The 14,810-nt window shown below is 44.7% G+C and overlaps 1 protein-coding gene across 1 annotated transcript in view; it reads right to left on the reverse strand.

The window, feature by feature from the left end:
* The window catches only part of FAM124A (family with sequence similarity 124 member A), an 85,797-nt gene that overhangs the window by 66,103 nt on the left and 4,884 nt on the right, over positions 1 to 14,810 (reverse strand). The window contains exon 2 of the mRNA XM_001925721.7: positions 10,467 to 10,498. Coding sequence (XP_001925756.5) covers positions 10,467 to 10,498 — 32 coding nt within the window. The remainder of the gene's footprint in view (positions 1 to 10,466; positions 10,499 to 14,810) is intronic.

Here is a 14,810-nt window from a genome sequence, read left to right on the forward strand (position 1 = left end):
ATATTCATATACAGGAATATAGATGCTCAGAAAAAAAAATCTATGAGGGTGGACATCAAATTATGACTTGTTTCTGCTTGGTAGCATTCTGCATTTTCTTCTTTTTGCTAATCTGTATTTTCTGGCTTTTCTACAACGACTATGTATTATTTGGATAACAATTATTTTAAAACTGAGAAAAGCACCAGACATGTCAGGGGACTGTATAATGGCAGATACTCACTTCTGTTCCCTCCCTTGGGATGGGGGGGGGGTGGTCCCTGACAACCCTGGTAGACCAGATGTCCCTGAGGTGTCACTTGAGCCTCTTGGGGAAAATGGGATTATGGGAAGCCTGCCTCTGTTTTTCTTTCCTCTCCTGGCTAGAAATGGCCACCTCCTATGTAGTTGAAGTCACACAATTAAAGTTTATCTTTGAAGCCAGAAGGACTACACAAAATTTTTTCTTTTTTCTTTCTTTTTTTGGGGGGTGAGGGAGAACAGATGTCCATGTCACAGAGCATCAGAGGAGTCGTCCATGTGGGATATTGGCCTTGGCCTTGGATTTCCTGATGAGTATCTTTGGTTATTGCTTTTTTCTTATCAACTGTCAAATAGTAATACTGTCTAGTTTTTCAGGTTCCCATTCAGAGGACTCTGAAAATACAGACCCTACATAATCAAATAACAGTCTAAGTGCACTGCCACGTTCAGCTCCAGTAGCTTCATTCATCTCAGGGTTCATTTGCTAATTTCATGATCCTACAGATAAGGCTGCCACCTGCTTCTCAAAAAAACCCCAAATACCTCTAGCTTGCCTGATAAAGAACAACGCTCATGTTTTAAAATAAACTGCTCTTAGAGGAGGAACACAATTTTCTTTTAAATTACCTATAAAATAACTTAAATATTAAAAGAAAATTTTTATCTATATAGTATACATATCCTAGAGCCTAGAGATTACACCATTAAAAATTAGCCTCTGAGGCAAGAATATACAATGGAAACAAAGACAGTCTCTTCAGCAAGTGGTGCTGGGAAAACTGGACAGCTGCATGTAAATCACTGAAGTTAGGACACACCCTCACACCATGCACAAAAATAAATTCAAAATGGCTTAAAGATGTAAATATAAGATAAGGCACCATAAAACGCTTAGAAGAGAACACAGGCAAAACATTCTCTGACATAAATCACACCAATGGTTTCTTAGGTCAGTCTCCCAAGGCAATAGAAATAAAAGCAAAAATAAGCCAATGAAACCTAATAAAACTTGCAAGCTTTTGCACAGCAAAGTAAGCCATACATAAAACAAAAAGACAACCTATGGACTGGGCGAAAATAGTTGCAAATGATGTGACTGACGAGGGTTTAATTTCCAAAATATGCAAACAGCTTATACAACTCAATATCAACAACAACAAAAACCCAATCAAAAAATGGGCAGAACATAGTTCCTGTCTTGGCTCAGCAGTTATCGAACCCAACTAGCATCAGTGAGGACGTGTGTTCGATCCCTGGCCTCACTCAGTGGGTTAAGGATCCAGTGTTGCCGTAAGCTGTGGTGTAGGTCACAGACACGGCTTGGATCTCTTGTTGCTGCAGCTCTGGTATAGGCCAGTGGCTACAGTTCCAATTGGACCCCTAGCCTGGAAACCTCCACATGCTATGGGTATGGCCCTAAAAGACAAAAAAAAAAGGGGGGGGGCAGAAGATCTAAACAGATATTTCTCCAAAAAAGTCATACAGATGACCAGTAGGCACATGAAAAGATGCTGAACATCACTGATTATTAGAGAAATAAATGCAAATCAAAACTACAGTGAGGTACCACTTCATACCAGTCAGAATGGCCATCATTAAAAAGTCTATAAATAACAAGTGCTGGAGAGGGCGTGGAGAAAGGCAAACCCTCCTACACTGTTGGTGGGAATATAAATTGGTACAGCCAGTATGGAAAACACAACGGAGTTCCTTAAAAAACTAAAAATAGGAGTTCCTGTTGTAGCTCAGCAGTTAGCCAACCCGACTAGTATCCATGAGGATGTGGGTTTGATCCCTGGCCTTGCTTATTAGTGGGTTGGGGATCTGGCGTTGCTGTGAGCTGTGGTATAGGTCACAGACTTGGCTCGGATCTAGTGTTGCTGTGTCTGTGGTGTAGGCCGACAGCTATAGCTCCAATTCGACCCCTAGCCTGGGAACCTTCATGTGCCATGGGTGCAGTGCAAAGAAGACAAAAAAACAAAACTAAACTAAACAAAAAATAGAGTTGCCATATGATCTAGCAATCCTGCTCCTGGGCATATATCCAGACAAAACTGATTTGAAAAGATACATGCACCCCTATGTTCATAGCAGCACTATTCACAATAGCCAAGATACAGAAGCAACTTAAGTGTCCACTGACAGACGAATGGATAGAGACTCTGTGGTATATATACACAATGGAATACTACTCAGCCATAAAAAAGAAAAATGCCACTTGCTGAAACATGAATGGACCTAGAGATTCTCATACTAAGTGAAGTCAAAGACAAATATATGATATCACTTACATGTGGAATCTAAAATATGATATAAATGAACTTGTTTACAAAACAGAAACAGACTCAGACATGGCAAACAAACTCATGGTTACCAAAGGGGAAAGCGTGTGAGGGATGAACTAGGAGTTTGAGTTTATCAGATACAAACTGCCGCATATGAAATAGATAAATAACAATGTCCTATTCTATAGCACAGGGAACTGCATCCCATATCCAATAATAAACCACAATGGAAAAGTATATGAAAAAGAATGTATATATATGTATAACTGAATCATTTTGCTGTACAGTAGAAATTTACACATTGTAAATCAACCATACTTTAATAAAATAATTTTTTTTAATCAGCCTCTGACAGCAAGAAACTTGGATAGACCACATCAATCAGGGATGAGTTAAGAGCAGTCTTATTCCTGAGGAGATGGGCTAGATCAGTGTTCTGCAAAATTTCAGTACAGACAACTCGCCTGACTCAGAATCTCTGGGGGTGGGGCCTGGGAGTCTGCATTTCTAACACGTTGCAGGGTGGTGCTGATGCAGTGGTCTGTGGACCACACTGTGGGTAGCAAGTTTTCTAACTGGCAACTTTATGTGCTCTGCCAGGCCAAGAATACCTCGTCGGGGCAGCTGACGAAAATGCAGACTGAGTAAATACCCCTGCCTGCACCAGTTAGCATTCTGTGGCTCTCAGCTTCTGCTAAGACCCAGACCTGCCAAAGATGACACTCCCCAGACTGCGGGCTTTCTATTGTGTTGCCTCCTAGCTGCGTGCTAAAGGGCTCCAGCCCCAAGAGGAAGGTCCAGGAACACAGAGTATCTCAAACACGAAGCCTTACTTGCCCCAGAAAGTCTCAATGCCTGGGGGCATGGGGAGAGCCCCAACACCAGGGCCCTTCTCCATAGGCAGGAGAGCCAGCTCCTATCTGGAGTGAGGCCAGGGCCTTCCCAGGAGGAGAGAAGCAGCCTTCCAGGTTCTTTCCCACTTGGCTACGCAAGCAGGAGCTGTCGGTATCCCGGATGCCCCACGCCAGGGAATGCACTAGATACTTTTGGGTAAAAGCTCTAATCCCACAGCCACTTTGGAAGGCAGGGCCACAGAGGGGGAGACTGGACAAGGAAATCAGATGGATATGGCCATGTGCATGACGTCTTAAAAGGTTTCTGAGGGGTCTCTGCAGCCATAGCCACTCAGCAGGAAGGACTATGTTCTCAGAGATACCTTCGTCCAGCACAAGGCCACTCACAGAGAGCTCGTCTTGGGCTGCAGAGTCATTCCAGCCACGCAGCCGCTTGCCCTGAACGTCCTCGAGAACAGCCCTGCACGTGAACATGACTGTTGTGCCAGCAGAGGGCCTGAAGAATAAAAACGGAAGGAGTTTTTATTTGGGGTTCGTTTGCTGGATGTTGCACTCTCCATCTCTTGTGGCACATCTGGAGAGTGGAACAGAAATTCAAAACCTCAGTTACCCTCCACGGAAAATGGGTATGCATGTCCCTGATGCCTTAATCTGCTTTATGTCAACGGCTGCATTTGGAGAAGAATATCAAAAAAAACATCATTAGTGTTAATAAGGCCTTGGGAGAGGAAGTAAAAAATGAATGAAAGGAGAGATGGCCATGAACTGAGATACTTTAGATACCTGTCAGGTTGGTCTCTAAAGACTATATTATTATCTATAAATAACTTTGTCTGAAAGGCAATATAGTCATTGAGAGAAAACTGGACTTTTTTGAGCTTTTATTGCAATAGGAGTGTGAAGCTGGGGATGGAATGGGTGGATTTTTTTCAGTCTTTCTGCAAACCTGTGTATATTGCCAACTGAATACTGACCACAAAATTAAGGAACTTTAATGGCTGAAATTGTTTATCATCAGAATTAGTGAAGAGATTTGAGTTCCGCCTAGATCTTACGGAGTAAGATTCTGAAAGATATTTGTTCTATAATCATAATGGGGAAAGCATCGTACACAGAAGCGAAAAATGCAAATCATGACATTTACAAATGGATCAAAGCAAAATTGGCTCCTACCACCTCTTCCAAAATACTGATATTCTTAATATCTACACACAATGGACTATTACTCAGCCATAAAAAATAACGAAATAATGCCACTTGCAGCAACATAGATAGACCTAGAGATTATCATACTGACCCAGACAGAGAAAGACAAATATCTCATGATACTACTTATATGTGGAATCTAAAAAAATTATACAAATGAACTTTTTTACCAAATAGAAATAAACTCACAGACATAGAAAACAAATTTATGGCTACCAAAGGGGAAAGGGTGGGGAGGAATAAATTAGGAGTTTAGGATTAAAATATACACAGCACTATGTATAAAACAGATAACCAACAAGGACCTACTGTACAGCACAAGGAACTCAATATCTTCTAATAACCTACAATGGAAAAGAATCTAAAAAAAGAATATATATATATATATACACACACACACACACACACATATATATAAGTGAATCACTTTGCTGTATACTTGAAACTTAACATTGTAAATCAATTCTATTTCCATGAAAATTTTTTCTTTCTTTTTTTTTGTCTTTTTAGGGCCACATCCAAGGCATATGGAAGTTCCTAGGCTAGGGGTTGAATTGGAGCTGTAGCCTCTGGCCTACGCCACAGCCACAGCCACTCCAGATCCAAGCTGTATCTGTGGCCTACACCACAGTAGTGCAGGACTCTTAACTCACTGAGAGAGGCCAGGGATTGGACCTGCATCCTCCTGTTTACTAGTCAGATTCCTTGCCACTGAGCCATGATGGGAACTCCTCAATGAAAATTTTTCATCTTCCTTTTTTGGATGTATGTGATAAAATCTGTCTCTAAAATGAGCAAACTCTGTCAATAAGTTATCATCTCCTCTGATAAAAACAGAAAGAAAATAATGAATATTTCATATTCCAAGTCTCAATTTAGCTCTTGGATATGGAGACACAAATCACATATATTCAAATATTCCCTGTCAGTGATATGTTGTATAGTATACAACCCTATCTTCCGAATGTGCTGCTGCTTTTAAAGCTCCCCATTTGTTTATTAATTAAATCACAATGGAAAAAAAAAAAAAAAGAGTTCCCATTGTGGCTCAGTGGAAATGAATCCAACTAGCATCCACGAGGACACAGGTTCGATTAAGGATCCAGCATGGCCGTGAGCTGTGGTGTAGGTCGCAGACGAGGCTCAGATCCAGTGTTGCTGTGGCTGCGGTGTAGGCCAGTGGCTAGGAGCTCCTGATTCGAGCCCCAGACTGGGAACCTCCATATGCTATGGGTGCGGCCCTTAAAAACAAACAAACAAAACCACACAATGGGCTTATCTTTCCCTCCACGGTGAGGGAAGGCACAGATGTGGCCACAGACAAAACCAAAATATAACATGCTTTGGTATCCTGCAACAGCAAGGACGTGATGACACTACTGAGGCATGAAAGAGAAAAGACAGCATTTACGTGGAAAGATGCGCCTGGGAAGAGAGGCAGCCTGAGGAAGGGAGAGTCCTCCTGTCACAGCGGCGAGGCAGACCTGACCAGGGCCTTGCAATTAACCAGGACACCCCGATTTTCCTATTTAAAAAACACCTGCCAGCCACCTGACCCTTCTTCCTGGAGATGGGAGTGTGTCCGGAGGCGCACGGCACCAGCCAGGCTCCTCGGGGCTGCCCTCAAGGGGCAGCTCATGTCCATGGCAGCCCCAGGAAAGCTGAGGGCACAGAAATCCACTAGACCTTCAGCCTGGGGAAGCTCAGGGCCGGGCAGGAAACAAGAAGGATGAGTCCCTGGGAGGGAACCATCAGGAGAGCAGGAATCGAGGCCAGTGGGAGAGGGACAGCGATAATCCTCGCCCACCAGGATATGTGCCTTTTTTCGCACAGCCTGCTCCATGCTCCTGGGCGCAAGTGAACAGGACACACTACCTGCTGCCACTTCTCCAACATTTCAGACACAGAGAATTCCGCAGGGCATTGCCAAGCGCCCTGTGGCTGCAACTCAGCTCCTCCCACATGTGCTTTGAAAACCCGCAAGGCGTTCCTGCTGTCACTGGGGGTTTAAAGGGCCGGGTGAAGCGCTAATGGCTCTCCTGGAGTTAGGAGGAGAAACAAGCTTCGGGCACAGTAAGGAAGGCAAATAGAGACAGAGACAGACAGTGCCTCAGACAAAACGAGTTAGTTCCCTGACCACCTCCTACTGGCATTTTCCTGGGGCTCGAGGTCCTCAGGGAATGTTACACTGTCCTGAAAACATCATTTTTCAGCTCCCAGCGTCTTCTAAGAGGAATTCTCCAAGTATGATTACAATCTTTCTTTGGATGAAAATATTCAATCACACATCATGGGAATTTCATTAGCCTTATGGGAGCACAGTTGATTCCAGCACCCTCCCCTGGCATAATTATTGTTTTTCTTTTATCCCATTTATAAAATTTCCCCCTTTTTATTTCAATCACTTAAGAATGCAAATTGCACACTGTGGCTTGATGATCTTCCAACCAGGTTTCTGGAAAAAAAACACCTAAAATTCTGAGTATAAATTAAATTCGCCTTCCTGAGGAAGTATTTTTGCATTACTGAGATCTCCCGAGTGCTAACGGTGTGTTTGGTTTTGCAGAAAACACAAAGATAAAGCCGGTGTGCCCAAGAATCTAAAAAAGACAAACGGACCAGTAGCAACTAGAAACAAATTCACCCCCACAAACCAAACCATCCATCGAAGACGACCCCTCAGCTGCTCCTCTGAGTTGAAAGGGACATTGGACACAGTTGTGGAAATGCAATTCTTTCATCCTTGAGGTCCAGGAGAAACAGGATGCTGGAGGAACCTCGTGCCCTTCCCCCCAGTTTTTCCTGGGGATAAAATGCAGCAGCTGCCCCTCATCACGATGCCTCTGCCACCACCAGCCTGTAGGCAGCCCACAGTGAGAAGATCAGGCTGATTCTCAACAGCCCTCTGTTTGGGGTTAATGCCACCAGAGAGGCGGCCCAAACCCTGGACAGTTATTCTGGGACCAAAGAAAAAGGGTATGGATTCCTCCAGCCTTCATTCCTTCTTTCCTCCACCCCTCCTTTTTTTTTTTTTTTGGTCTTTTTAGTGCCACACCAGGGCATATGGAAGTTCCCAGGCTGTGGGTCAAATCGGAGCTATAGCCACTGGCCTACACCACGGTCATGGCAACATCGGATCCTTAACTCACCGAACAAGGCCAGGGATCAAACCCGCATCCTCATGGATACTAGCTGGGTTCATTACTGCTTAGCCATCATGGGAACTCCCCCTCCCTCCCTTCTTCTCCCTTTTTAGAGGAGTTTTTAAGACAGTCACATCTTAGCATCCCGAGCTTCTGGAGAGGTCCTTAGAGGTCATCCAGCCCAATCATCTCATTCTCCGGAGGGGGAAACTGGGGCTCAGAGAAGGTAAATGACGTGCCTGAGAGCACACAGCAAATTCAGAGTGGAACCAGGACTAGGACCTGGACCCCTGGACCCCACACCACTGCCCGGGTACCTCCCCTTGGTGATGACCTCTCTTCTTCTGCCCCGGGGGTAGGTGGCATGAGGAAGCAGCCCCTGTGTGCCGAGAAGAAAACCAGCAACTAAACAGCGTGGTGCTCTTGCGGGGCGCTCTCCTGACACACCTGGTGACGACGAAAACCAGCTCTGGACAGACTCACCCTGACCCCAGAACACCCCAAGCAAGTGGTTAGGGCCCAGGGAACTCAGGAACACACGAGCATCATGAGAAGGTTCAGGGAGAACCACGCAGACAGAGAAAAGGCCACTTCCTAGAAGCGATCAAACCCCCATCAGGACTCCCTCCGAAACAAGCCATTTGGTGGCGAGAGGCTGACCAACAGCAGCGGAATGACAATGAGGGAAAGGGCTGCTTCCAGGACTGATCCTGGGCACCTGGGACCACCGGTCAGCCCTCCGGGCCCTGCTGGTCACACGGAGGGCAGCGGCATCAGGTTGGCTGTGACCGTGACAGGGAGTGGGCGCCCGGCACTGCACCTTTCAGAGAAACAGGACCTACGTTCACCTTCTCTCTGCTCGGGCCTCTGTGCAATTATCTAGGTCGTGGGGCGATGCCACTGTCAAAAGCTTCTTAGAAGATTATTGTTATTATTGCAACACGGTTGAACCTATGTTTTAAAGGACAGATTTAAGACCTCAGACTTCAATTTTTTTTCTTTTCAGAAAGGACCCCCAAGGTAACAGACTGCCTAAGGGGCCTTCTCCTGAGTGCAGCTGTGGCCAGGATCGATGCTCCTGGTGGGGAGGAGAGGCCGTTCCGGCAGCACACAGAGCCAAGAGAGCCAGGGGCCCACCAGTCTCACTCACCTCTTCCTCCCCCCAGAATGAGGACGTGATGGCTGTGGCAGAGACGGTCCCTCTGTAACTCTGAGGCACCCCGAGGATGAAAGCCAAGAGCCGCCCATTGTCTAACAGACCTGCACTGCCTCCTCTGGACTTCTTGTTTTTAAATTAGAGAAAAACCAACCCAAACTCTTCTTCTCTGTTACTGACCGTCAAATACGTTTCCTTACACATGAAACACTTCTACACCCTCGCTCACCAACAGGCCCCAAGAATGAGGCAGAAATCGCCCAATATTGAAAGAGAAAAGGGACCAGCCATAAAAGCCTATTGATCCCAGTTGCACTAAGAGAAATTCCAACTCCGAGATCCCAATTAAAATAATGGCGAGAAAAACATCCCAAACCAAATTACCGGTTTCGCTGACAAGAGAGGTGCTTTGTTGTGACCCAGAGGACTGCTTTGTGAGCTACAAATTGAGCAAAGGCTTCGGGCAAGTATTTTATAAAAATCATTCTTAGAGAAATGTAGCCTCTGGGCAAAACGGAGTGGAGTGAGAATGGCAGCGCAGGGAGCGAGTTCAAGGGCGCGGTCTCGGATTTTAGGGCGGCAGAGGCTTCAGGGAGTGAATGCAAATCACTGGAGCATTATTCTCATTATTACTAATGGTTCTTAATAACCAAGGGGCAATGCCGGGCCTCCAGTTGGCTGAAATGATCAGAAATTGCTCACTGCCGTTATACTAATAACTCAATATAATTTGACAGTAAATTACCATCCCACATATACTGCTTTCCACACAGTCTCTTATTGCAGAGGAAAACTAAGCCGGCACATCAATAAACAGAATAATGCAATTAAGTGTCTTTGCATTTGGGAACTCTTTAGAATCAAGAGCTTAACAGGATAGTGAGATAGGACAAAACCATTCAGTATTTACCGATTCCAAAAGTCAGGGCTTTTAGTATAAAAGACAATTTTTTTGTTGTTCTCTCATCCATCTAAACGGCTTTGTAGTGCCTGCCATCACTGTCAACTGCTCCTGGAGAGAAGGCCTAATTTCCTATAAACAGATTTACTTGTAATTCAATAAGCCACCTTCTTCTGTATGTGCAGCGTATGTTTATAAATACACACTCCTATTTTTTTAAACCATATATAATCACCTATGACATCTGCCTGCAGCTATAGCAACACAGGAGGGAATCTGCCCAACGGAGGGGTTGAGGCCACTTCAAGGATCCACTGAACACACTCGGAGCTGCTCGTCTGTGACCAGCAGGTAACTGATACATGTCTGCTGAATGCATGAGTCACCAGCTTTTTCAGAGAAGGTGTTTTCCAAGCATCTGTGTTCATAGAGCCTGGGCTAATTCCTCCAGGCTGAATTTCCATAAAAGTAGTGGCACGTCTAGCCCTGAAATCAAGGGACAGTCAAAGTCCCCAGGAAAAGCCTCCCCTCGCAGAGTCAGAGGATCCTGCATCACATGCCTTGGCAAGGACACCCTCCGGGAGTCTTACTATCAAGGCAAGGGTTCCGAGGATGGTCCTCTCTACATGCAGAGCTGGGGCTGAGCCCAGGGCTGAAGGACAATTAAGCCGTACTTACTGCTGGTGGAGGACATGTGGCTGTAGTCGGACCTGAAACACAAAACCTTCGTATTAGTAGGATTAGACATTGTTTTTCTCTATTCAAGTGATTTCTTCAAGAGAGAATTTTAGTCCGTGGTAAGTAGCATTTTACTGGTCAAGAAATGTCACCCATCAAACCCTGTCATGCTGAGGGCTGTTTTGTGCAAAATCAGGTTATGTCTGAATTCGAAACCACAGCTTTTTTATTGATTGATTGATCTGTTTGCTTTTTAGGGCCACACCTGTGGCATATGGAAGTTTCCGGGCTAGGGGTCGAATTGGAGCTGGCTGCTGCCGGCCTACACCACAGCCACAGCAATGCAGGATCGGAGCTGAGTCCAGGACCTACACCACAGCTCATGGCAATGCTGGATCTTTAACCCACTGAGCGAGGCCAGGGATCGAACCCACATCCTTATGGATACTGGTGGGATTTGTTTCCACTGTGCCCCAACGGGAACTCCCTGAGAACCTAACTTTAAAGGCATCTGAGAATCTGGGGTCCTTCACAGGGGCTCTGTGAATCTCCCAGATGGGAGGCCAGATGAGTCCCGAACCTTCTAACGTTACTGGCAAATTTTTGAATGGAAGCTTATTTTTTTTAGGGAGAAGGCTCCAAGTTTCCAATAGATTCTCAAAGGGATTCACAACTCCCTGAACGGTTAAACCACAGCCAACAAGCGCCTTTCAAATGCTAGCGCCACTCCACGGGGAAATGTGTCTTTGCTGATGTCAGCAGGGGCAGGTGGACCCTGGCGAGGGATTCCAAGGCCTGGCTGGGGGGGCTTCCACTGTCAAGGGCTGGCTGACCGTCAGGAAACACAAGGCACAAGGAGGGCTGATTTCGGTTCCATCTGGGGAGAAATCCTGCTAGATATTAGAGTAACAGGATGAGGGCTATGATCTGGAAAAGGAAAAGTCAGGGTTAGGGCCAGGGTGAAAATACCCATCGGTGTCTATGCTGAAAAAACCCGCTGCTGGCATTCGGCCTCTGTGAGAATGGGAATCTGGCCAAGAGCCTGCCTGCTTAATCTCCACTAAGTTCCTGCTCTGCTTGTGCGGCTCTTAAACTGGCCCTCTCTGGCAACACACGTGGTATGGAAGCTATCGGTTTTGTCCCCGCTAGTGTCCCTAAGTCCTCTCAGTAGGAAATGAATGTCTCTGGCGAGGATGGATTTATCCTGCCAAAGTGGTAGTGAGGGGATGTGGTTCATTACGTTTAATTTGAAAGATATACACTCCTTTTATTTAGTCTCATGTTGCCTTTCTTGAATCATCCAGTTTTCACTGTATTGAGTTTCTTAAGCCACATTAAAAAGGTATATACAGAACTTTAAAAAAAACACCATAAAAAGCATGGCGTCTGCTAGTTAACCTACATCTCTCATACAAAACGATGCATGGACCTGTTGGGAGAGGAATAAAATGGAAGAAAAACAGCGTGTGGTTTCCCTCTTTTCGAATGAAATATTTTAGTCGTCAGAGAATCACTGAAGTTTAAAACTGGAAAGAATAACAACTACTACCATTTGCATATCCTTCTATGTATCACCAACTGCGTTCACAGAGATCTCAGCCAATGTTTTACATTACTGATCAGGAAACTAAAGAGAGAGTATTTGTAAGGAGACCAGGAGGTAGGAATGATAAAGGCAAGAACGGGGGTGGTGGCAAGGGAGGCGTTAGAAGGGAGACTGGGTTGGCTGGGCTTGGAGACGCACTGGCTAAGGGAAAAGGAAGGAGACTGAGCAAAAGATAGCATCAGGGACCAGTAACATTCTGAAACACAGCATTTGTAACCCCAGCATCAGTGCATTAAATTCTTTCTGGGACCAGGCAGGACATAAATAAACTTTAGGACAAAACTTAGTAATGCAACTCTATATACATGCCGCGGGTACTCAACCAATATCCACTGCGGTAGATGCAACAGCAAAACAATTCCATTACAATGTGGTCATCCTAAGATGGCCAGGCTTCAAAGAAATTTCATGACAACTCAAATAAGACATTCAATAAGAATGTGTGATCGTATTTATTTAATTATTAAAAACTTGTTGTCATTTTCAGCTAGGATTTTCCAAATACTCTTGAAGCATATGGGTTTCACACATGCATACATTTGAAAGATGTGCATCCAGATGGATATGTATGTAGGATGAAATTTACATTTGAAACATACTTCAAGAATCTTAAAGTGCAAAGGGAGTATAATAGGACAGGTGCAGCATAACAAGTGTCCCTGCCGTGAATCTCTCCATATTTCTTCCACGTTTCTTGTGACAAAAGGCACAGCCCAGGTCAGGCCTGCCAAATGGTCAGTCTTCTGACTCTCACTCTTGCTCTGCTCCAATTCCTGCCTCATATAGCAGCCCATCTTTGCAAAGCACAAAGCTCTCTGGATGAAATTCAAGCTCCACAGTGTACAACATAAACCCCTCTTTCTATGACTGATGGCCTCTGCCCAGCTCTGCAGTTTCACTTATCACCCCAACTTCCACCCCTGTCCACCATCAAAACAGAAATCAAACAGAAAGACACGTCACCTAAAACCTCCCACCCCTCTCCAGCCTCTAGTCCTGATGATGTAATTTGTACCCAGTTGCCATAATGACAGAGATACAATTTTAACCTGCTCTTTTCACTAAACTCCATCATAAAACACTACTACAAGGTTCTTCTAATTATAATTTTAAATAAAGTGATGTACTATAATTTAATGAAATATTTCCCTTTTGTTGACTATGTGGTGGTTCCTGATTGTTCACTTTTGCAAAGCACATGGTGATGAGGTATTTATAAATGCAGTTTGATACTTAATTTCCTTAGAAAAATTATCATAACAGGGAATAGGGAGGGACTGAGTCAAGGTATGAAAACTTTTATAGATCTTAAAATACATTCCATGAACCACCCCCCCAAAAGATTATTTACTAGAAATATGGCCCGGGGAAGACACACTGGAAAGCGTGAAACAATTTTCTGCATAAAGAGGGTCAAACAATTTCAGATACTGACTACAGTTCTCTGGAGGGGTGTGTACTCTCAGCTTTTTGAGGGAAGAGGAAGCAAGCAGCAGGGTATCTGTCTTGGGAACCTTGTGTAATTGGCCTCACATCCTAAGAATTTATCCAGCTGGCTCTGCATAAGACATTCAACTCTGCCTGAATGAAGCTGGAAAGGTGAACCCACACATTTTAGGATGAAAAGTGTATGGACACGTGCTACAGATGAGCAGAAGAAATACAAGGATTAAATATATATACACACACCTGACACGCATGTAGCCATGAATCCAAACATTACCTTGATTTAGCATCTGCGTCAATAAGGAACAGAAAGTAAGATCTGGTCCCTTGGTTGTGCTTTCATTCTAGCTACACATGTAGGGATTAAATATAAAGGGGTCTGCACTTGAGAGAGCTTAACAACTGTCAGCAGCCTACTTGGCAATTTAGGTATGTAATGGGCACCTTCCTAAATTCTCCTTTTCAGGAAAATTCTCAGCTAAGACTTGATCTTGGCATTTCAGGAAAACTGATCTTGACACTTCTGTAAGACATCAGCTCAATGCACCATGGACCTACCTCATCTGTTAACTCAGAGTCCCCTGAACCCGCTGCCATGGTAATTTAAAGCTATCTAACTCCACCCTGGACACAAAGATAATGCAGCACCTAATGGATCATTTGTCATCTATGCAAGAGTTCCCCATGTACTGTTCTTTAAACTTAGCCCTTTTTAAAATGCATTCCGCCCATCCTTCCCATCCACCTGTTCATAAACTCTAGCCCTGTGAACTGTTTGTTATCTCTGAAACTGCAGGACGCATCAGATGGAGGTCCCCCAAAGATAAAGGGCAGGGTATGACCCTATGTTTGCAGACGCTCAGGGACAGCTGACACAGATGCAGAGATCCATTAATGCAGGTCAGACTTGTGAATGAAAATAATCCATCCGCTCCGGTCATGTTTGAAAGAGTGACTTAGAGGCCAAATCTGGGAGACACCACTAAGGAAACCCTCTTTATAAAGCACGCATCCTAGCCTTCTGTTTGGATCACAACACCGCTTGTCCCCTTAAGAGATTCTGTTTTGTAAGACAGTTGACCATAGTCAGTAGCTGACCTGCCAGTTTTTTTCTAACAGAAAGTACACAGAGGCACAAGGCTTGCTTTCAAGTGGATTTGGACAGTGGTAATTTCAAAATGACATCCATCACTACGGAAGGATGCTAATTTGCCTTTCGTCTTAGCCTGTGTTGGGGGATCAGGCAGCCAAGGCAGCATTTCAAGCAAAGAAAATGAGCAGAAAACAAGAAT

The sequence above is a fragment of the Sus scrofa genome, chromosome 11, assembly GCF_000003025.6.
Source record: "Sus scrofa isolate TJ Tabasco breed Duroc chromosome 11, Sscrofa11.1, whole genome shotgun sequence".
NCBI classification, from domain to species: domain Eukaryota; kingdom Metazoa; phylum Chordata; class Mammalia; order Artiodactyla; family Suidae; genus Sus; species Sus scrofa.